This window comes from Chenopodium album, chromosome 15 (genome assembly GCF_948465745.1).
Source record: "Chenopodium album chromosome 15, dcCheAlbu1.1, whole genome shotgun sequence".
Classification (NCBI taxonomy): Eukaryota; Viridiplantae; Streptophyta; class Magnoliopsida; order Caryophyllales; family Amaranthaceae; genus Chenopodium; species Chenopodium album.
The window spans coordinates 961637-985403 of record NC_137848.1 but is presented as its reverse complement, the minus strand read 5'-3'; the positions used below and the strand labels follow the sequence as shown (position 1 = coordinate 985403).

The following is a 23767-nucleotide window of genomic DNA, read 5'->3' as shown; positions in this document are numbered from 1 at the left end:
CAAAATTTGAAGTGTTGGGCGTAATCAATGTATAATTCAGGATGTTGAGATCAATTTTGCTTAAAAAAGAAAAAAACACTAAAAATAAATAAATAAATAAAACGAGTTACTACTCCCTACAAAACAAGGCGTATTATATTGTCCTCCTCATTAGCCATTACGGCAAAGATTAAGGGCCAATTTTGATTGAATAAACTGAGTTGAATTGAACTGAACTGAACTTATTGGAGTTGAACTGAACTAAATTGAACTGAATATTTTATCAGAGAAGGAAATTAAGAACAGAACTAAACCGAACTTATTGGAGCTGAACTAAACTGAACTGAATTGAAAATAATCTGAAGAGAACATGCCCTAGGTTTAATAACTTAATAAATGAAGATTTAGATTAAGAATACATTAATCATGCAAGTAAAGATTAAGAAACTAACACATCCATAGATTAATCAATAGACAAATTCATGTGACGGAGTAGTACCTTAGCCCTTAGACTTAACTACCAACCACATTTATCGTCCTTCCTTCTAATCATGTTGTATTTACAATATATACTTTACTGTTAATAACGATTTCACAGCTGTATGCATTCTTTCTTGATTATGCTAGTCAGCTAATCATCTTTGTTAAGTAGTGTAGTGCTTACACATTAACTAGTGATTTGATCTTTAATTAAATTTTTCTAATTCTAATTAAGATTTTGTTAGATTTTTCTTGCACTCAGCGTAATCACAGGAGCGAGATTCTCGGAGGTTTAAGGTTGTTGAGTTGATTAACTAACAACCATGTATTCATGTACAAGAGTAATATGTTGAATTTTCTTGCATTCTCTGTCCTGTGTAGGGGTGTCCGTTCGGTTTTCGGTTTGGATTTAGTCCGAATCCGATCCAATCCGAAATATAATTCGGTTTTCAATTTTTCAATCCGATCCGATCCAAATTTCTCTCTTGATCCAATCCGATCCAATCCGAATTAAAATTCGGTTATTTGGATCCGATCCGAAAATCCGAATTATAATACATTATTTTTTAGCGTCTAATACGATCATAAAAATAAAATTTTAATATAAATATAAGTCTTCAAAATCATGATTAAAATAAATATTTCAACATCAAGCCATTAATTAATTAATACAAAGTCTCCCTAATTTATTTTATGTAGAAGTAACTATTTAACCTAAACTTCAAAAAACATATTTACACAAGCTTAATTTTGCAATTCGGTTTTCGGTTTGGATTGGATCCAAATGGGTCAATCCGATCCAATCCGAAAATCCGAATTTTCAAAAAATCTCAATCCGATCCGATCCAATTTAAAGTTTGGATCCGATCCGAATTGATAATTCCGTTTGGATTGGATTGGATTTCGGTTTTTATCCGAATTGTGGACACCCCTAGTCCTGTGGGCTACGTTACCTCAACCAAAAAAAAATCAAACCAACCTTATGCATTACCTAGAGTTAACCATATCAATCCACGCATTATTGGTTTTAGAATACATGACAACGTCACATATTACGCAATATTTAATTAAGACTATTAGAAGATTATTATCCGAACATTAATTTTAGTAAATCCCAAAATTACAACTTGTACATTAGTTGGATGAACCACCATTGTGTTATTGAATATTTCGTTCACATTTTGAGGAACACCGTGGCCATCCTAGATTTTTGTAAAAACCGCCACATTAAAGCTAAGATCAAGCAAGATATGTGACTACTCCGTATTGGAAGAAAGTGCAAGTACTTCGTATATTATAGAGTACGTAAAATTTAAGAGTTTTCCTTTAGAGGGGTGCTTGATTAAGGAAATAGTGAAATAAAACTATAAAGTGCTATAACATGATTTCTTCTTTGTATCAAGGATTTTTCAAAATAATATCTTGAACAAAAATTAGTATTAGGTCTTGATCTTTTAAGTTGTTCTACTTTGTTGAAATCTACAGTATTGAAAGTTGTTGTTCTGCTCTGTTGAAATATGCTCTACTATGCTAACACATGCTCTGCTCTGCTCTGCCCACAAGCTCAAAACAACAAGGTCTCGGAGTAGTGTTTGTGCTTTATAGGTTGCAAAATATAGTTAATTAACCCTATATTTTGCATTACCTCCAATAAATTAATCAAAAACCAAATACCGTAATTTTTATAAAAAATGGTCAAAAGTTGAAAAACCAATAACTAGCATTGTCGTTGACGTGTTGGAACATAGTAGCATAGGTACCTCAAAAATGAACCTTTAAAAGCATGAATAAAATAACTTTTAACTTGTATAGGAGAATCCACCTCTTTCTTGGTGTTTAAAGGCTATCAAGGTACTGACTAGTCTACCTCGTCAATATATATGCTCGCCTCTTTCCCAAAGATTTACTTTTGTCTTTATTGTTTCCTCTCTTCTTTTACTGTTTCTTAAGATTCACTATATACTTTCCCCCCTAAATTATTTTAAAGTATAAAAGTCTTTCTGAATTAGTATAACACTGAACTATTGCAGTTACAAGTCAATTGCTTTTTCATAAGTCATAAATGTCTTTTTTTGACCAAGTTATCATCAACCCCCAATAACCTAAATTCCATTTCATACTTTGGCTGTGTTATTTTGAGTTTCTAAGTAGAGTAGGAGTTAACTGTCAACAGAGTAGAGTAGATTTTAACAAAGCAAAGCAAGACTCAGCTGAACAAAACAACTAAGTATTGAAATTATTCTTGGATACATATTGCATCAATCTTTAATTATTTATAAGTATAAATTACCCTCTCTGTCCAGTTTACTTGCAATATTTTGACTGGACACGCTTGCCGATGCACATGTTTGACTGTTGAGGCGTTGGTATCTTTTATTATACATTTATATAAGTTATAAAAAGTTTATATTAAGAAACTATACATTAAAATAGACTCAATAATATCTTACATGATTACATTGACTTTCATATAATAGTTAAAAAAGATGGTCAAAGGGAGATGTGTGGATAGTGCAAAAAGTCAAAACCATTGTGACTTGCGAGTAATTTGGGACGGAGGGAGTACAACAGTTGAAAATTAACAATATTTTTGTTGAGACGATTTCAACAAATACTCACATGATCAAAAATTTCTCACGTAATATTACAAATATTAGTCAAACTTGAATACATGATTGGGTAAATGGTGCAAAGAGTGCTAATTAGGGCTGAACAAAACTACCCGAAAATCCGAAAAACCGATTCGTAACCGTTCCGAAAATTAGGGTACCCAATCCGATAACCATAACGGTTCGGGTTCCCGTTCCGATAATTTGTTATCGGGTATGGTTATTGGGTATCATTTTAAAATTAACGGTTACCCGATCCGATCCGATAAGCATTTTTTTTTGCTTTTTTTCCCTACTTAAATCTATTTTTTTTAAAATCTAAACTCTTACTTTACATCATAATTACTTTATAATATCAATGATTAGTAATATTATTAATAATTTGGTCAAAATCATATGATATTGTTATTAATTAGTGGTAAATAATAACTACATAATTAAGTTTAATTATCATTATTGGATATCTTATTGGGTACTCGATAACCGATCCGAAAATACGGGTACCTGAAGTCCGGATACCCGAACTTATCGGTTCGGATTATGGATATCACTTTTACGGATTTTGGTTATCGGGTACCCGAACCGTTAGTACTAACGGTACGGGTACCCGTCCCATGCTCACCCTTAGTGCTAATGAAGCTCCTTTTTTTTTTTTTTTGTTGTTGCTTTTATTCCATTTGTTGGTATGACTCATAATCAAGCAAGCACAGGCGTCAGGCGCGCTGGACATCAATATGGGTGTACATCCGAACACAGCAAACATAGCAGTAGAGAAATAGCTTGGGTAGATCTGGCAACATTTGAGTTTACGCGCAGATAGAGCTGCATGCAACTTCATAGCTTGCGCTTTTCTATTACTTTGCATACTTGTATTGTGGTTTTACGACTTTGTGCGGCATCACCTGATTATGTTCCTAATTTTGGATTTTGTGTTTATGACAACTAAGAGTTAGAGGGATGGTTAGTCCCTCCACTAGTCCATTCTTCACCTCCCCAAGTGATGGGGGTTCGAATCCTTCGATCCTCAATTCCTCATTCTCCAACCTGTAATAGGAGGGGGACCTTCTCCATATCTTATCATTAAAAAAATATATATTATTATACAAACACAAAAATTTGCAATACTCTACATTAAAGTGATCGTTCAATTGATGTAAGAGGTTATTTGAAAACTATAAAGAATAAGACATGTTAACATATATACTTAGTGTGTTGTCAAGCCTGGGTCGTCTGTTGTTCTTGCCCCGATTGCCTAATGTTAAGGGCTATTGGTGTCCTTTTGAGCTCGTTTATTGTTAACCAACAGCTGTATGTTCTATGCTCTTCTTTCCATTCTCCAAGATCAACGGTATATGGCATACAAAGATAACAATGGTATTGTTGCATTGGGTATCTCCTAAAGCATGTTCGAAGGCTATTAGCTGGGTTTTCAAACCGTCTGTTTCTTGCAAGGATGATGTTATGTAGGTTTATTTGTATTGTTTGTATCATCGAAACTAGTAAAGCTTCTTTGGATAGTTTATCGAACTTACTCCATTGTGTAATTTTTTAAAAGTTAATTAAGCATATGTCAAAAAAAAAAAAAATTATAGTTCACCAACATATGAATATCCATCATTTAGGAATAATTACGGTAGTTTTCATAAAGTGTAACATGTACAACAAATACTCGTATAATTTAATCAAACAAGCATTGAAGTACTTGATGATGATAAAATGTTATGTGTAATTTTGGGGTATTATTTGTGAGATATAAAATATTCCAAAATTGCACATAACATTTAACGAAGGTAATTACGTACAAAAATTTGCAAATTCCTGGAGTAACAAACAGCTGGTTGCTAGGAAACATTTTAGTACACTGTACTAATTTTGTGTCGGCAGGCTTTTGAGTAAATCTATCATTATGCAAGTTCATTCTGCCTCACGGCAATTAATGATTTCAATAAGCTTACTTTGTCTAATTGTCTACTCTTTTTTTTTTTTTTTTTTTTTAGTAAAATAGTAAGTACTTGTATAATATAGAGACCAGATTCTATGTCTGCCATAATCATGCAATTACCGCAACACTAATGATTTTATTAGTCACTAATCATTTACTAATAAAGAGACCTTATTATTGTCCCTCAGTTCTTTGTGCATGCATGACAATGACACATTAGAAAAGTTTTGGTAACGTAAAAACTAAAAACTTTGCATTTTGTTACATACGTACCTTTTAGCTTAAAGAATAAGGAAAAAGAATCATGAAATTGCATGACAGAATGACACGGAGTATTAGTTTCTACTCCTCCATTATAATGGTGTGATTTTCGCAATGTTATCAAATAGGTAAGGCTAAGGTAGTGTTGAGAATTGAAGAATCATATATTGCCAAATTACCAAGGTACGTTTAGGGAATGGAATACGATGAGTACGTGTAATACTTATACGTTACAGAGTATATATATATATATATATATATATATATATATATATATATATATATATATATATATATATATATATATATGTGTGTATGTATGTCCCTTCAAAAATATATATGTATGTATATGACTGTACATGACAAATTGAAGTATGTATTAACATTTGAAATAAGTTTAATAGAGAATTGTTATGATGACTGCCCCTCTAGCTTAGACTAGTTATGTAGTTATCCATTCTTTTGGGTTACACCTTAGCTTGTAATATTGTACCTACTTCCTAGGGTTAGGGACGACCAAATGTTTATTTTGGACCAAATGTTTATATTGAATGCATAATCGCAAACAAAAATTGGTAGATAGTTTGGGAGTGCTACATTCGCATCTAACAAAAATTCATTCCATATCATTATATATCCATCACCTTCTTTGCTACTCTCTGTTAAACAACATTTAACGTGATAGATAGTTAAATATGCTCTCCTATCCAATATAACAATGGAAAGTGATGTGTGTATTATGTTACTCCGCACTTATATCCTGAACATGACCTAGATTGAATTGATTGACAAAATTATAATATGAAATTATTTGAGAGATAAGACTAAGTAGAGGGTAAAAATAACCCACTATAGTAAAGTAACGTAGTATTAATCATCTGGCTTTAATACTTTGGGTCACTTGTAATGGAAATGCAACAAATAAAAAGAATCAAATGAACATCATTAAGCATGAGACAAGAGTTGGGCCATATATTATAAAAGCTATAGCACAACAATAATTTTCTTTTTCCTTATTTGAACTCTCTTTTTGGCCACACGTTTACACGTAATGTAATTAACTTATGTAAGTAAATTGGCATGACATATTAATAATACGTTGCAATTACAAAAAAAAATTGTGATACAATAATGGTCAGATATCATACGCATATATATAGAATATTTAGTTATTGCGAACAAAAAGTTAGAGGATTATACCCGAACCCTAAATATTTGGTTTAGTATCCGCAAGGAAATATCTAGAATTGCAAGAAATATATTGAGTTAGATGGAGGAGATTGATACTCCATACTAAATTAATTATGAAAAAAATAACATGATGAACACGAAATGGTTAGGAATTGAAGTATAAGTATAACTATGGGAATGGGACCATTACGAGTTATTTCACATGGGAACTCACATGGTTAGCTTAGAAGAACCACGAGTTACAGTGTGCATGATAGTATATGTCATGTTGCAAGACTTGCAACTGAACTATCAACTTTACATTACTATTTCGAAAAACAATCCCGTACTCACTTAAGCCCTCACTTCAAAGCTCACACCTCTCACCATGCTCTACTTGTCATTTAATCTTCAAATGATGATGTGATTTAATATTTTCTTAACTACGAGTAGACCTGCTTATTGGGTAAGGTAGCCTAATGATAATAGGGTTAGAGTCAAATTTAAAGGACTTTTAATGACATGGTCTTTAATGAACAGAACCCTTATTGAATAGGATCAATAACTTAATATAGGGTCAAAATATTTTTCCAGTTTAATTAATAAAAAAATAGGTTATGTAAAAATAATTATATAGATAATTTGTATTCACATAAACTTAATAATGGTTTTGTCCAATATTTATTTAAATTGATATTTTGTTGACCTGCTATTGACCCGCGACCTACATTGACCCTATAAAATGTATCCCTTTTCAACCCGACTCGCAATCGACCCACATGGACTCTGACCCGACCAACCCAATAACCAGATCTAACTACGAGTAAAAAAGTTAAATATAGAGCAGGATGCTAAGAAATCAAACATGTGACCTATTATATTTACCGTATACATCAGATAACAAAGATTTTGACACAATATTCATTCTAGCCTTCTAGGCTCTGATCTGGACCTTTCGATTATTTATAATTAGTGTATAATACCTGGTATTATTTGTGAGACATTAAAAATTACTTTTTTACAATCAATAAGAAAGGGAGGTAGAAAGATAAAATACGTAGTACAAGTATAATGTTTGCACAAGCATGGAATAATGCTCGTAGCTCTCGACACACTCGATCTTCTAAGAATTTGAGATCAAACGTACGTCTATAAAGTGTAGCCCCGCATGGTCGCATTTCTCGCACCCAAACTTACATGCAACATGTGGCATCAATGCATTGTGCATTTGTGTATAGTTATTGGATAATTCATGAAATAACCATTCGCCAATAATTGACTCATGTCAAATAGTCAATGACATAATCATAGCCCACATGCTTTTTACAAGTCATTCCACTCCTATAAAAAAAAGTTCAGAATTTTAACCTTTTGTTTTCCATGATGTTGCATGTTTTGTTATTTGCATATATTCCATTCTTTTGGGTCAAAAAGTAACAGGAACTATAATTATAGTTGGACCTCCATCTATTGTAAAAGATTTCTAATACAACTATATATACAAAAAGAAATGCTAATTAAGTAAAAATACAAATTCAATTTAATTACTTAAATGAACCCCAACTTGTCCATAAAAGTTCTAATTATTTTGAATATGTAGCGTTGTGGAGGATATTGTACAAAGTCGTTGTAAAGTAATCAATGAGGTAATAAGGCGGGTTTTAAAAGGAATTGAAGTGGGTGGCGGAAAATAGGGAAATGAAAGGGTGAGAAAGCCTTGTAATTTTGAAAATTCTCATGTACACTCGGGTGCAAGGTATACTAAAGTTATTTTTTTGCTCATTTGATGATCAAAGCATTCAAATAAATATTAATAGCCAAAAAAAAAATCATCCAAAGAAAAAAAAAAAAAGCCTTGGGTGCACTGTGCCAAATATACGTACGTACGAATCCCTCTAGCAATTTAGAATTGCCAAGAAAGGCTGTAGATGAAAAAAAAGAAGAAGAGGGGAGGAAGTGCTTGATCATTGCCCTGCCACCTATATATATGGTGGTTCCCGGTGGTCTGGCATGATGATATCGTATGTTGTTGTTGGAGACATCAACAAGGCCATTTAAGCATTTTACATTGTTAAGTTAATTATGGTTAAAAATTTAATAAAATTAGTCCAAATAGAGATCATTAATGCCATAAGTGAGCTTAATTTTTGTTTAAGGGCTTTATTATTATGAATTACATACAAATACGAAAAAAAGGTAGTGAAAACAAAAAGGCAAAAAGCTACCAATAAAGATTTCTCTTTATATTTTTTAAAACCTAAGTAATGAAAAGGGAAATATAAGGAAACTCTACACATGAGTGGAGTTAGTTCCTAATAAAGTAGTAGGACCTCACAACAATTGCAAAAGACTTCAAATACACATACAAATACAAATTACATACAACCACAATTATTGTAAAAATTAGTGACTTAAAGACTAGACATAAAAAGGTCACTACTAGTTGTTTTATAATGGAAAATTTGCCTATTTGTAAATATCATTGACGTTAGAAAATCCATTACTTAGATTTTCAAATCTCCAGATATAATGGATTTTTGCTCGTAGTTCAACGCTGAGGGCAAAAATAATGAAAAAGACATGATTGTGAGTCGTGAAGTTAACATCATTGATTAGTGTGTGGAAATACGGATTGCTATTGAACGAGACTTCTCCTTAGACAACTAATGATAAGATTGTTGATGGGTAGCTTAATAATTAATATTATGATATTACTTGTATCTTTTAGGAAATTTACAAATTAAAGATAATTTGGTGTTGGGAAAATATGTGATGTCATCAAATCCATATATATATATATATATATATATATATATTTTCTTTTTGACAAAGAGCACTAGCAACTAAAACAAACAAGCCAAACAAAATAACTAAAAGGACCAGCAAAGGAAGTGACGATCACGAGCCCGGACTACTAACCAATGTGCTGGAGCCACCCAGCGTGAGGGACTTTGCAAAGCCGGCATGCTGAAAATTGGGGAAGAAGCTCCGTAATTTGGTGTTGGGAAAATATGTGATGTCATCAAATCCATATATTGAATGATCAAATCTTACTCCATGGATTTTGCTACTTAGTGGCAAAAATTTTGCGATTTTTTGTATGCGGCCTGGTGTATTGTGCGACAAGGATTACTCGAGTTTCTCGATCAAGGATTACTCGAGTTATTCGGTCAGGGGTTACATGAGTTCCTGAGATTACTCAAGTTACTCGGTCAAGGGTTACTTGCGTTACTCCTAACAGAGTAATTCCTCAAGTAACTCCTAACCGAATAACTCCTCAAGTAATCCATGATCGAACCCCTTGAGTAACCCCTCAAGTAATCTTTGACTGAGTAATTTAACCCCTCAAGTAACCCTTGGCTGAACCCTTAAGTAACCCCTGGCCGAGTAACTCTTGACCTAACCTCTGACCGAGTAACTTGAATCACGCATGACCGTGTAACCTTAGACCGAGTAACTGAGTAACCCCTGACCAAGTAACCCCTCAAGTAACCTTTGACCGAGTAAACCCTTCGAGTAACCCATGTCTGAACTCCTCAAGTAACCCTTGACTGAGTAACTCGGGTAACCACTTACTGAATAACTCGGGTAACCCCTAACAAAATAACTCGGGTAATCCCTGCCACATATTGTGGCCCGCTGCACCAAAAGTTGCTGCAAAAATATAAGTTTATGGACTTTTTTTTTGTTTTTTTTTTTTTTTTTGGACAACTAAGTGTATAGACTTGTGATTATGGATAAATTTCCCTCTAAAAAAATGGACCTTTTATTTTATTATTTATTTTATTTTTTAAGGAAAATGGGCCTTTTATTTTGGAGGAACAACTTTTCTATAAAAATAATAATAATAATAATAATAAATAATAAAAAAAATAGTTTTTCTTAATTTTTTCATTTTCCTTTGTTTATTTTGTTAAGAAATTGAAAACAATATTTCCATAGGTGCAAAGTTACTTTAATAGAGCAAAAATCATTTTCCTTTTATAAAAAAGATATACCACATTTTCCTCAACTTCTCTATCTTTCCACCTCTATCCTTCCTCGATCTTGTGCTTCCATTTCACTTTTTCTCTATAATTTTTCCAATATACACAATGGAAAACTCTTTTCACAAACATAGTCTTTTAATTAACTCTTTTCATAAAAGAGCTACTTCGACAACTATTTTTAGATATCAGATCTAGTTTCAGTTCGACCTCCTCCCGCTATGACTGCGGCCATGCGGGGGTGTGATAGAATACATGATAAGATATTATGTTATTGTAAGATATAAGTAATATATTTTGTAAAATTATCCTTTAAGGTTTCCTAACGCAGTTAGGACTCAATATTGTAACCCTATATATAATGATTAATGAAAACGACTCCAATTTGAGGAGTTTTACAAAATCTTACAATTATTCATCATATAGAGTTAGAGATATCTCAAGGACATAGATTGGGCCATGTGATTGTAAAATCTTATTTAACATTTTAATTGTTACAGAGTATATCTGTATATGTAAGTACAAATTAATAACATCATATTTCTCGTCAACACTTTATGCATTAGACTAGTATGCGATACATAATACTACCTCCGTTTTTTTAGTTGACACGTTTTGACTTTAGCACTATTCACACACTCCCCATTGACCGTGTTTTGTGCTTTATACATAATAAAAAATATAGTCATGATCTTGTTAGACTCGTCACGATATATATTTTCAAAATATCAACTTGTTATAATTTTTGCTTATCGGCAATTAAATATATGAATGGTTGAATTTGTGCATTGGCAAACGTGACTAAAAAAACGTGTCAACTAAAAAGAAGCGGATGAAGTATTAACTTTGTGCTTAATGTTAGTTCTTGATATTTACTCCCTTCGTTTTTTTTGTCCGATCCTAAATAAAATTTTGCTCTTATTTGAAGCAAATGAAATCTCAAAATTAATGATGTGTTTATAATGTTAGATATTATTGGATTCATCACAATGTTTAGTTCTAATTAAATATGCAAGTTATATAAATTTTTTTATAATACATAGCTTTATTTTTATTTTTTTTAAAATCTAAACTCATACACCACATCCGTTAATTTTCAGTTGTAACAAAGTAACATTTATATCTCACAAAAGATATCCCTTTGTTGCAATTAAAAGTTAACAAAAGGTAGTAAATAGTTTGGTTTCTTTTTCGACAATTAGCTTTTCTTGAAGGATGATTATCATACCAGTTTTAATGTTTGAACCCGTAAATAATTACGTAGTACATTTGTTTTTTAATTTTATGTATTTGTGTTACAAAGTAATAATTAGATAGACAAAGGATATGTTACTTTAATTTTCTTCATTTTCTTTGATCTCCCCTCCAATTTGTTCCATTCTTTTTTTCAAATTTTTCACCATTTGCCCTTGAATTTTTTATTTATTCTCCATATACACCTGAACTTTTTTAAATTCATCATATACCCCCGAATTTACACAAAAATACACCATATACCCTTGATGACTAACTATTGTTAATTTTGTCAATCATTGGAGTTAATTATTAACCAAAACCACCCTGAATACATTCCCCAACCCCGAAACCACCCACATCCCTTTTCCTACCCCCAAAACCACCCTAAATTTCCTTTTCTCATCCTCAAAATCAATCATATGGATATGGTTATAGAGATTTAGAGTGGTTTCGGGGGCTGAAAAAAAAAAGAGGAGTGGTTTTGGGATGAGAGGGAGAGGTCTAAGGTGGTTTCGAGGTATATTTAACCAAATTCCACTCATCTTATTTTTATTAGGGGTATATAGTGAATTACTGTAACAACTTAGGGGTATATGATGAATTTGAAAATTTTCATGGGTATATGGTGAATCACTAGTAGAATAAGGCAAATGGGAAGCGGTTCAAACCCCCTAAAAAGAAGCAGTTTTGAACCGCATGCGCTTGGGGAGCTTCCCATTTACCTTTTAAATGGGAAGCGGTTTGAACCGCTTCCCATTTGTAGTGAAAGGGAAGCGGTTTTGGCGCCAAACTGCTTCCCATTATGCCTTTAATTTATTTTTATTTTTTTTGCTTTTTTCTCATAAATTAATACACAATAACTAAACAATTGTATAAAAATATATGTTTCCATTGATAATTTGATGTAATATTACATTTTAATATTGTTTCCAAAAAAAAAAAATTACATTTTAATTAAAAAAAAAATCTACTGAAGCCACCAGCCACCACTGCCGTGCTATTCTGCCACCACCACCCTGCTATCACCAATTCACCACCGCAATCTGAAGCAAATATGGACAAACCAAAAAAAAAAAAAAAAAATCAAAAATCAAAAAACGAAAGATCTAAAAACACGAACGAACCCAGAAATTTAGAACTGTAAATGAAACCTAACCAATTTAGAACTCAAAAACTTCACAAAAAAAAAAAACCATAAATCTAACCGATTAAAAGCAAAACATAATCTAACAACCCAGAAATTCATATAGAAGATGAAATTTGAAGGAAAAAAAAAAAAAAAACTAGATCGAAATTCTTACCATAAACTTAGATCTGAAAATCGGTGTGGGCTACTCGGTGTGGGCTGCTCGGGGTGCTAGGTGTGGGCTGCTCGGTGGTGCTCGGCGTCAATGGTTGTTGTGGGTGTGGACTGCTCGGTGGTGCTCGGGGTCGTGGATGTTGTCGGTGATAAGAGGATAGAGGAAAGGAGATGAGAAAGGAAATGAGATGAGAAAGGAAAGAGGACGTGAGGGGAGAGGAGAGAGAAGTGAGGCATGAGAATAATGGAGGGGGAAAATTGAGAAATGAGAAGAGAGAGAGGAGAGAGAGCGGCGTGAGAAAGAGGGAAGAGAGGAGAGAGAGTGTGAGAAATGAAATGGGGTTTTAATTTTTAAGGTTTTTTAGCAAATGGGAAGCGGTTTAATGTTCAAACCGCTTCCAATTACAATATTTGGATGTTTCAGTTTTTTTTTTAAGTGGGTTTTTGGAAGCGGAACTCAATAACCGCTTCCCATTTAGGGCTTCTCAATTGTATTTTTCTACTAGTGAATAAACAAAAAACTCAGGGGGTATGTGGTGAAAAAACCGTTCTTTTTTTATATGGTACGGTCAATCAGCCCAACCCAAGGCTCCTATTACAAAAGACTCAGCAGGTAATGCCGAGGGGTAAGGGGATAGGTTTGTGCGACATCTTTCATCAAATTTTGTTTTTCTTAACAATCATTATAAAGAACCATTAAGTTAACTAATCCTGTGATTCGTCCCTCCCCCCTCCCTATTCCCTAAAAACACCTATATTTTGGAAAACGAGGTTAGCATTGCTTCTTATGTGCTAAAAAAATGCTAAGTAGTGGATTAAGACAAGTCACAAAGCCAAAGTGTTGGGATGTGGGATGGTGCAAGGGGTCATGTGGCATGTGCACAAGACATGTGCACCCAAGGACAAGCTAAGGCATACAAACAACTAGTTTTGTCGTTTGAGGGTATGCCGTCGTTGCCTTAAGTCATGGTGATTAAGGATGAATGAGATGGTTCTGGGCATTATCCATGACTTCCAAGGCCATTTTGAAACCCATGGAAGTACTTGGATGCATAATCTTGTCGGGTGAAAAAATGATGTACGGAAGCCAAATTTGAAGGCTAATACATGAAATCGGAGCAATTTAGTAGGTGTCGGGACCCGGTGTCAGAAATTCACGAAATTGTATGAGATGCATCCTGAGGTCATATGATATTGTTTGGACCCATATACGACCATAAGTTGGCTATATAATGGCCCCGTGGAAGCCTATAGCCAATATAAGAGGCGTGTGCGGAAACTGGTAAATTAGATGCTTAAAGGCAAATTAGATGGTTCCACCCACCCAATTGGACCCCCGAAGGGTATTAGGGTCTATAGGTAGCTTCTCGGAAATTTTTGTTTCCGGGTCAAAAAAAGTAAAAAATTGGCAAAATTAAAGGTTATAATACACGTTTTTTGGCCAATTTTGGAAGTTTCGGGACCCGGTGTCGAAAAATCTCGAGATACCAGGAGATACATCCCAAGGTCATATAATGTCGTTTGGAACCATATATGATCATTATATGTTGCCATACATGTCCGTGGTAGCCTCGAGTTTATGAAATCGGTGCAAGTTGTAAACAGATAAATTGACAGTTTGAACGCATATTGATGGTTTTACCCACCAAATGGACTTGCGGGGTGTATTAGGGTCCATAGGAAGCATCTCGACAATTTTTGTTTCCGGGTCTAAAAAAGTGAAATATTGTCCAAAATTGAAGGCTATAATACACGATTTCGGCTCAGTTTTTGACATTTTTTCAAAAAATGAACTGAATACGTGGGATGACTCCCAGGGTCATATAACATGGTTTGAAACCATAACACACCTATAAAGATGTCTGTAAAGTACCAAGGCACATATACCTAAAAGCCTTTGGTACCAACAAATATTTACACTCTTTTCACTTCTAATAAGAATAAGTTGATTAAGTATTCAATGGCTAGCTACATGTACATGTAGCTTTGGATTGCCACATCATAAATCTCCAAGCTATATGATTTAAGCTACAACCGCTACAATGATAAGCTACATTCTTTTGTAATAAATAAACCATAAAAAAATAAAATAATAAACAAACAAACAAATACGTAAAATATATTAAACAAATAATATAACAGCATTGGTGAGTTAAACTACATAGCTCTATAGCTATGTAGTTTGGCTTAGCTACAAGAGGTTGTAGCTCCACAATGGCTAGCATGTAGCTAGCAATTATTTAGAAGTTGCTAACAGGTCCTTATGCACAACCATTGTGGATGCTTTTTAGACTAGTAAGCAAACCTTAAATTAATACTTGTATAGATTTTACAAATAGATGTGTCACTATCAAATTCCATTCTATTTATTTATTTATTTTAATTTCTTGTATAATAAAATTTCTAGTTGAAATCTTGAGGTTGTTACTTGTACAAGTTTATCTAGTTGAGTTTAATGGCACATGGTGTGGGAAAATGAAAGGGGCTAAGTAAGCTACTTAAAATTGGGTCGTGAGATAAGGGTGCAAACCTTGTCAAGAAATCTATTTAGTTGGACCCAAACACTAGAAAAAGACTAGTATATAAAAAACCTAAGGCCGAAGTCGCGGCCACTACCAGTACACCAACTTGGCCTTGTTGCTTCGCTCAATTAGTGTCTAGGGATGCCTTTGCAACTCATGACATTGCACATGATTTGTGGGGCACGGTATGTTTTCGTTAAAAAATTACTCTGTATAATGTCATTTGTCAATATCAGTATCAATATCAATGTGTTGTTACTCTGTATAAGTTTTCATGTCCGGTTTGATGTTCTTGACCACTTGTAAGTTGTAGTTTTGGTTTAGATGTACTCCGTAATGGTAGGTATATTTCGTAACCTTATCCATTGTTGTAGGACATGCGACTATGATATGTAATGGTGGTAACCTGGATTGTCAAGACTCCAATATCAAAGTGTTTATCTAGTATTAATTGTAAAGTAGTTTAGGACTCGTACAATACACGGAAATGGGAGAGGAAAGGGCAAGAGGAAAAAATCGATTGGATGAGATATAACAAAACAATACATTGGAATTTTCAAGCCAGTAATAATGGAAACACTCAAATCATACCAGAATTTTTACACATCTTCAATATATAAACAAGAAACTTGAGACCATCACATAAGAATCTAACTGCAATATGGATGTTTGACAACCATCAGCAAATAATGTATTAGCAAATGTAAAACCAAAAGATGAAAAATTCAAAGAAACTACAGATTTACACCTATGATTTATAATGTTATAACAAAACCATCATCGGAAATGACCCGCACTTCCTTTCTCCTACCATTCAAAATGATCATAGCAGCCACCAGGCTATAAAAAAACAATTGCTACGGGATAATTAGGACATTTTTAACTTGATAGGATGCTTCATCCTTTCTTAATGCTAGGACCAGCTGCAGTCTTTGAGCACCCACCTGCACCATAATCAGAAAATCTTCCACCAAAAAGATGCAGCGGGTGAGAGCTTGTTTTCTTCAGCTTGCTAGGAAAATCTTTGCCAGTGTTACCCTTGTGAGAGAAACTGTTTTTTATTTTCTGTCGGCTCAGGACAAACATACTGCTTTTCCGAGGAGTATGCAGGGCTCCCTCAACACAATCACTAGCTTGAACGCAGCCCCAAGTTCTTGATGATCCCTCTTCACTGAAAGTTCTTAGTCTTGGGAAATTATTGCGCAGCCTTGGCAAAGTATGCTGCTCGGGGGAATATTCTCTTTCGAGTTTGGAACAAATAGGACAAGGAGGGTCATTTTTATGGGACTTTGGAGTTGTCTGATCCAAGCATTCTGCGTGGAAAACATGCCGGCAAGAAAGAACCCCGGCAACAGGCATATCTTCACTTTTAACAATCCGTCTAGAGCTCCAAGGTGATCTCTGAGAAAGTAATCTATCACACAATCCACATTTAAAGCCCTCATTTGCATTAGAGGTTCGAGCAAGAAACTCAGATTCAAGTCGCTCGGAAATATCAGTCAAATCAATACTGCTGCTGCCACTGCTCAACCGATGAGAATCGCTCTGGGGAGTGGTAGCATCGTATGCAGGAAGTCCAGCAGCAGGGCTCGCAGACACTTCTCTTGTAAATGAATGAACTGGGAAGGATAGAGGATGTACAGGTTTGGAAATGAAAGAACGATGACTGGGGAAGTTCCGCGGGGTTGAAAGGCTATGCTTTCCTATGTGCTCGAACTCACTACCATCTGAACGAGGTGAAGTGAATCCCCCACCATCTCGAACCACGGAAGAACCCTTCAAAGAGAGAATAGGTTAACTAATAAAACCATAGAATATTTAAGATATGAAGCAAACACCAAATTATATAGTACCTCCAGTGTAGGGGTGAAGCTTAACGGCCCAGATATTGTATCTGCAGCATCAATTATAATCATCAAAGGAGCATAATTAAAAATAAATGCAGGTGAACAATTTAAAGAAACTCAGAGAAAATCAAATCCATGCAAAAGCTACAAGATGATACAGTTCTCCAGGAAGGAAAAGAAAACGTAAGCAAAGCATAACATTACACTCCACATGCCATTAGCACTTGAGAAGAAAACTAATGTGTAGCCTATTCGGGCATCCAACTCTATCGGCAGTTTGGCTGTTAATAAGTATAAGAATATGGGATTTCACATCCTCACGATGCACACCAACAAAATTGACACAAAACATTACTCTTAGTAACATCAAAATAACCACTTCATAGACTGCAAGCATGTAAATTGTTTACCTTACTAGTTAGCTCCTTGATTTCACCTAAAATCACTAAAACAGTTGCAAAGATACTTAAAGGTTCTTTTAGATATGACCCTTATTGGCAGAAAAAATGAAAATCACACAGGAAATAAAATATCCATTGCTAAAGGAAAAAAAATAAGGGTGGGAAAGCAACTATAGTTCCCTAGAGGAAAGCAATACACACCTCTCCTGGCAGAAGTTTCAAATTCATCAATACTCACTCCTCGCACTGGTGGGGGTGTCCATGGCTGGATTAATGAAGCATCAGACGGACTGCTAAAATACAGGGCACCACCCTCAGATGCAGAATATTGGTGAGTTGGATGATAACCACCTCTTATCCAGCTCCTGCTTTCTTTACTGTTTGACGATGTAGATCCAAACAACTGAATGCTGTCACTAGAGCCATACTGTATTCCTTCAGGCTGGAAGCCATAGTCCCATCTAGATGGTGGTGGTGAGAAGCTTGTATTAGTTCGCCAATATGGTTCATGAGGCCCCATAGGCCACTCCCGGCTTGCAGCATTTGACCCATGTGGCCTAGCGGCCACACAACAAAGAGACCCCGTCTTAGCTATGTTTTGTGAGACCCACAAGAATAATCCCCCTTGCCTTAAAACTGTAACAAGCTACCAAATACTAGCCTTGAAATAACTACACTCTTTACACGGTCACAACATACAAGAAGATCAATGTACACAAGACAACCATTTTATCACTGTTCTATATTTAAACATTTCTAAGGTATTCTCCAAAGAGAACATATATATCGAGAATTTTACACAAAATTGGATAAAGAGAGATGCTAGTTTGTTGGTACCACTTTATGATAGAAAAATAAATATATATGCATGGATATCTACACCTAGGAATATTAAAGACATAGTTCCATCTTTAGCATCTTCTTCAAAATGTTATAGCATGGTACCAACTTGATGCCTTGATATCAGTCCTGGGTAGTACACAAAACAAAGAGAGCTCAGCCACAATCAACAGCCAAAGAAGTTATTCATATGCTGAATAAAGATAATCAATTTGAAATCAACTAGTGAGAGTGGCTGTGAGGCTCGGACAAAAAAGTGGAACAGCTCCAATTACATCACCGTGAATACCTGAGATCCACAACAGGCCAATTATGTATAGTGGTCCAAGGTCAGAAAAAACTTCCCAGAGCATTAAAAAATTAGTCCTTTGTTCTGTAATGGTTCCAGCGATTCAAAATATACACAGATAATTGTAACTGTAAATTAAGCCCTGTGGATCATACAATGGAGTTCATAACAAGAAATGAAGATAGCTAAGTTTAACCTTGGCTAGCCTTTGCCTACAAGTAGCTACTAGCCTGTGAAACCCTTTATGTCCTAGCAACATCCCGAAGATGTGCCAATGGCAGGCAAACGATACATTTCGGCTATTCACCATAAGTCAAGGTTGTGGTCATGGACAATGCGCAACATGCCAAGCACCAACCACATCTAACCCACAGCCCAATTAAGGCAACTCTGATGGTTGAATAGCAATTCTTGTTAGTAAAGTTCCACTAGCATGTTAAGGGGAAGGCTATGACGGGCAGAAAAGATACAGGTATGTTCATGCACATCTAGTGGTACCCAAAACCAGGTTCATGGCTACCAAACAGGTACTTGCAAGCTAAAAAATGAAGCAAAGCAGTCTAAGAAATGAAGCAAAGCAGTCTAAGAGAGCTGCACAGGGACTAACATGCAAGCAAAACAATCTAATAGGCACATGCAGCAGTGTCTGTTGCTTAATGACTAGCACCACTTTTCCACACATTTTTGTGCCACTACTGGGAATGTAGTAGCAGCACCATGTAGCACAAGGTGCTCTACACTTTGTGTGCTTCCAAAGTAATTCTAGCCTTAACTAATTGCTTGCCAAATTCAATTCCTGTAATCTGTATGCCCATGTCTAAACAAATCGACCCTAGAACTCCCTCATAGGTTATAATCTTCATTACCACCCCAAACATTTCCTGAAATGCCTGTTATCTATTACCATTTAAAGCATCACATGGAATATTGCAACCAAAACTGACTCAGGCCTCTGATCCTAAAATGTTAAGGTAAACCAATTAGAGCCCTAGTTTTCTACTTTTCTCCTCTTTCTTCTTTTATTTGTTTTACATTTCTGCTCACTTGATTGTTTTCATAAATTCATCATATTTACAATTTAAATCATGTTTAGTATTGGTACTATCTCTACCATACTGTACAACTGTAACAGAATTTTGGATGCATTACGTATTTACATACATATATCCAAAATCAAATAATTCATTCCAAATTGTCCAAGGCATGGTCAGCTTAATATAGGTTTAGCTTCATTTGATTTTCTTAAAAATGAATATTAAATTGTACATTGTGTGATAGCTAGAACAAGCTAAATAATATTTTAGTATGTGTCAAATCAAATTTCAGTTTGGCTGTTTACTGATTCTTGTAAACTTAATGTAAAGGTAGAATAGAGGCCATGCAAACAGACATGTGAAGCACATCAGACGGCCCCAACCTTCACCTTCAAATTTGAGGTTTTGGCATCAACCATCATTTTGCGATGCCAACTCCCTTAAATGCAGCGGAATTGTACTTTAAGGAATAGTCCTAATCACTGTTAGTTTAATACAAAAAACAAGCCAATGACTTTCCCCTCTTTTTCTATGGTCCTAATAACTTCATTCCACATCTTCCAAAACCTAAGTGGATCAATGTGCTCTACACACTTTACTTAGGATAAAAAAGAAATTGAAGTCTCCCAAATTAGAATCTTCCCTGACCAACCCTCAGCTCCACACACAGATGCCAAAAAGTCTAAACAACATAGTTTTTGCCACAATTTGCTTGTAGAAAATCGAAAGTACTACAAAGTCAACAATAGCAAACTAATCTCAAATAATCAATCTCTGACATGAAAGTTCACTCCTACCATCAAGCAATGCCATTATTTCTATTCTAAACTGTCCATAAAGGAAGGAATCAAGAATTTTTTCGCGAAAAACTTTCACTCTAACATACTTCATTTTAAATTCTCTGCAGCTCTACAAAATTAAAAATCCGAATTTGGTCAGAATTTCATCAATTTTAAACCTGGAACGATGGCATTAATCATGTGTTCATGAAACCCAGAAAATACATACTGCATGAACTAATCAACTAATCCTCAAATTTTCCTTCTAGTTCTAGTAACAGTACAATAACAAAGAATCTAACAACAACAAAAAAAAACCAACAAACAAGAAATTTCATCATACTTTCAACTCCACTTTCTCATTTAAACTTCAAAAATATATTCAATAATCCAATCAAAAGCTAAACCACAACCATTCCAACTTTTTCACAAGATTCCAACAGCTCATGCATATTTTTTTTCCAAAAAAAAAAAAAAGCAACACCCACTAAAGCTAAAAAAAGAAACATCATATTTTATCATCAAAATAAAAAATAAAAATCAACTGAAATAAATTGGGGAAAAAAAAGAGTTAATCATCAGTAAATAATTTCTTTAAATGGAGAAAAAAAAAAGTAGGATTTACCTGGGAAATAACACAGTTGACTAAAGAGAGAATGATGGAAGGAATTGAAGAAATAATAAGAAGAATAAAATCCAAATAAATTGATTTAGCACATTCTTCGCAGAACATAAACCCTAATTTGTCGGAAAGAGGGAAAAAGTACCAAATTGATTTTTAGAGAGACAAAAATAGTAGTGTTGTACTGTAGTACTTGATGAGAAGTGGAGAAGTAGCTCTCTTTTCTTTTCTTTTCTCTCTCTCCATTGTCTTATACTTTTATCGTGTGATTAGCTTTTTTAGACTTTTGCTTTGTCTTTTTCATTTTCATTTTCATTTTCATTATTTTAAGAATCTTGCTAATGAGCGCCCCGGACGTTAGATAAGGAATAATTATATTGGTTGAAATGGTATTAAGTTAAAAATGCATGACAAAATCACACGTCTTTCGGTGTAATTAATGTTAATTTTACTCTAATATTTCCACTTTTAATTCTCTTATCTAACGTCCGGGGGCGCTCATTAGCTTTTGCCTTATTTTAATTCATACATTATTTCGGCTATGTTTAGTTATCTTATTGCAAAACCTTACTTTGAATAATTACTTATTTTAAATGGGATGAAAAAGGATTACGGAATAAGATTTGGATATACTTTATCGTTTTACTTCTGTCTTTTTATAACTAAGCATCTTTAATTTCGTAATGAAATAAGGATGAAAATTACATATTAATAAAATACACACTAAACAAATTTAATAAGACTCTATTTTATACTTCCTCCGTTTCTATTTAGTTGACGTGTTTGATTTAGGCACATATATTAAGGAGAGGAGAGAGAGTAAGAGAGAATGAAAAAGCAAGTAGGGTAGTTTGTAAATGCAAGGTAAAAAATTTACCCCAAAAGAAAACATGTCAACTAAAAAAAACTTCCTAAAAAGAAATACGTGTCAGCTAAAAAGAAACGGAGGTAGTATAAACTAATAATAGTCTAATAGAGAAAAAGAAAAATGGAAGTACAAGAGGAAGGATAGAGGTGGGAAAATAGAGAAGTGGAGGAAAATGTGTCATATTTCAAAAAAAATGTGTCATATTTTTTATAAAAGGAAAATGATATTTGTTCTGTAAAAAGTAACTTCCCACCTATGATCCTTTAACCAAAAGTAAATAAAAAACACACACAAAAAAAAAAAAAAAAAAAAAAAAAACTAAAGGAAAATGGAGAAAATAAAGAAACTCATTTTCCATGAAAATTTTCCTGGCCAAAATTTCTATTTAGCGGAAAAGAAAACAACGCATTTTTTTGTGTGGTTGGCCATACCGTGTAGCTGGTTGACACACACCAAAAAGCTAAATGAGTAAGTCTTGACCGATTGAATATAACCTCGACCGAGTAATCCCTGACCGACTAATCCTTGACTGACCAAGTAACCCCTAACTGACCGAGTAACCTCTGACCAACTGAGTAACCCCTAACTAACCAAGTAACTCTTAACCAAGTAACCCCTGATTGTATCGGCTGAGTAACTCCAGCCATAGGTGTGGCCAGCCACATATAAAAACTTTATGAAAAGCAAATTGATTGTATCAATTTAAAAAATAAAATTTTATCCACTGTATGTTAGTAATATAAATTCAAACATACAAGACATACTTATGTGTGGATTTATTTCATTAAAGTTTTTTGTTTGGTGTTTAAAGAGCTACAAGGCTGGGGTGAGAATAAATCCCAAGATCTCTTGAAATCAAGAGGGAAGTTTTAACCACTTGAGCTATCCCTCACTCTAAGGAAAAAAAAAATAATTTTATTATGATAGTCTTCAACTAAATTTTTTTAAAAAATAATTTTATTATTTTCCATGCACGGTTTTTAAACTAATTTTAGTTATTATAGAATTGAGTCTGTTAAACCAAGCACAAATCATCAATAATACTTTCTGTGTATTTCATTAATCACAATGGCTTCAATACATGTATATATAATACTAGGATAATAATACCCTAAATATTCTATCATATCTTTTTCACAAGATATGTTTCCTAAAATATGCACAATAATATCATAACAATAATATCCTAGATATACTAGAATATCCCCAATACCCCCCCTCAAGTTGGAGCATACGGATCATATATGCCCAACTTGCGGAGTAAAAAATCAAACTTGACTTTTCCTAAAGCCTTCGTGAAAATGTCAGCCAACTGAAGCGTCGTAGGCACATACGACGGCTTTATAAGACCTTCTTTAATTGCATCTCTGACAAAATGGCAGTCAGCTTCAATATGTTTCGTTCGCTCATGAAACACCGGATTTTTCGCAATATACAATGCCGAATGACTGTCACAATATAGGTGCATGCCACTATCATGTCGTACACCTAAATCTCTTAAAAGTCGCCTCAACCACTTCAATTCACGAGAACAAGCAGACATAGATCTGTACTCTGCTTCGGCAGAGCTCATAGCAACCGTAGGTTGTTTCTTGGTCTTCC

The 23767-nt window shown here is 34.2% G+C and overlaps 1 protein-coding gene and 1 long non-coding RNA gene across 2 annotated transcripts; both read right to left on the bottom strand.

The window, feature by feature from the left end:
• Nucleotides 1–12531: 12531 nt before the first annotated feature.
• LOC145581490 (uncharacterized) lies at nt 12532–13680 on the bottom strand. The gene is made up of 2 exons (XR_014099635.1): nt 12965–13680; nt 12532–12706 (listed from the first exon to the last, which is right to left on the bottom strand). It is a non-coding gene; the product is annotated as an uncharacterized LOC145581490 (long non-coding RNA).
• Nucleotides 13681–16102: 2422 nt separating this feature from the next.
• On the bottom strand, nt 16103–21548 carry LOC145582643 (uncharacterized). Its single transcript, XM_081639623.1, has 4 exons — nt 21301–21548; nt 17935–18702; nt 17339–17379; nt 16103–17261 (listed from the first exon to the last, which is right to left on the bottom strand). Exons 2-4 carry the CDS (start codon nt 18251–18253, stop codon nt 16383–16385), a joined length of 1239 nt encoding a protein of 412 aa, XP_081495749.1. The 5' UTR covers nt 18254–18702; nt 21301–21548; the 3' UTR covers nt 16103–16382.
• Between the last annotated feature and the right edge of the window lie 2219 nt (nt 21549–23767).

Coding starts and splice junctions, on each gene's coding strand:
- LOC145582643 (XM_081639623.1), bottom strand. CDS start 18,253: ATGGGGCCTCATGAACCATATTGGCGAACTAATACAAGCTTCTCACCA. Junction 17,380..17,934: donor TGAAACTTCTGCCAGGAGAG/GTGTGTATTGCT, acceptor TTGATGCTGCAG/ATACAATATCTGGGCCGTTA. Junction 17,262..17,338: donor GCTTCACCCCTACACTGGAG/GTACTATATAAT, acceptor CTCTCTTTGAAG/GGTTCTTCCGTGGTTCGAGA.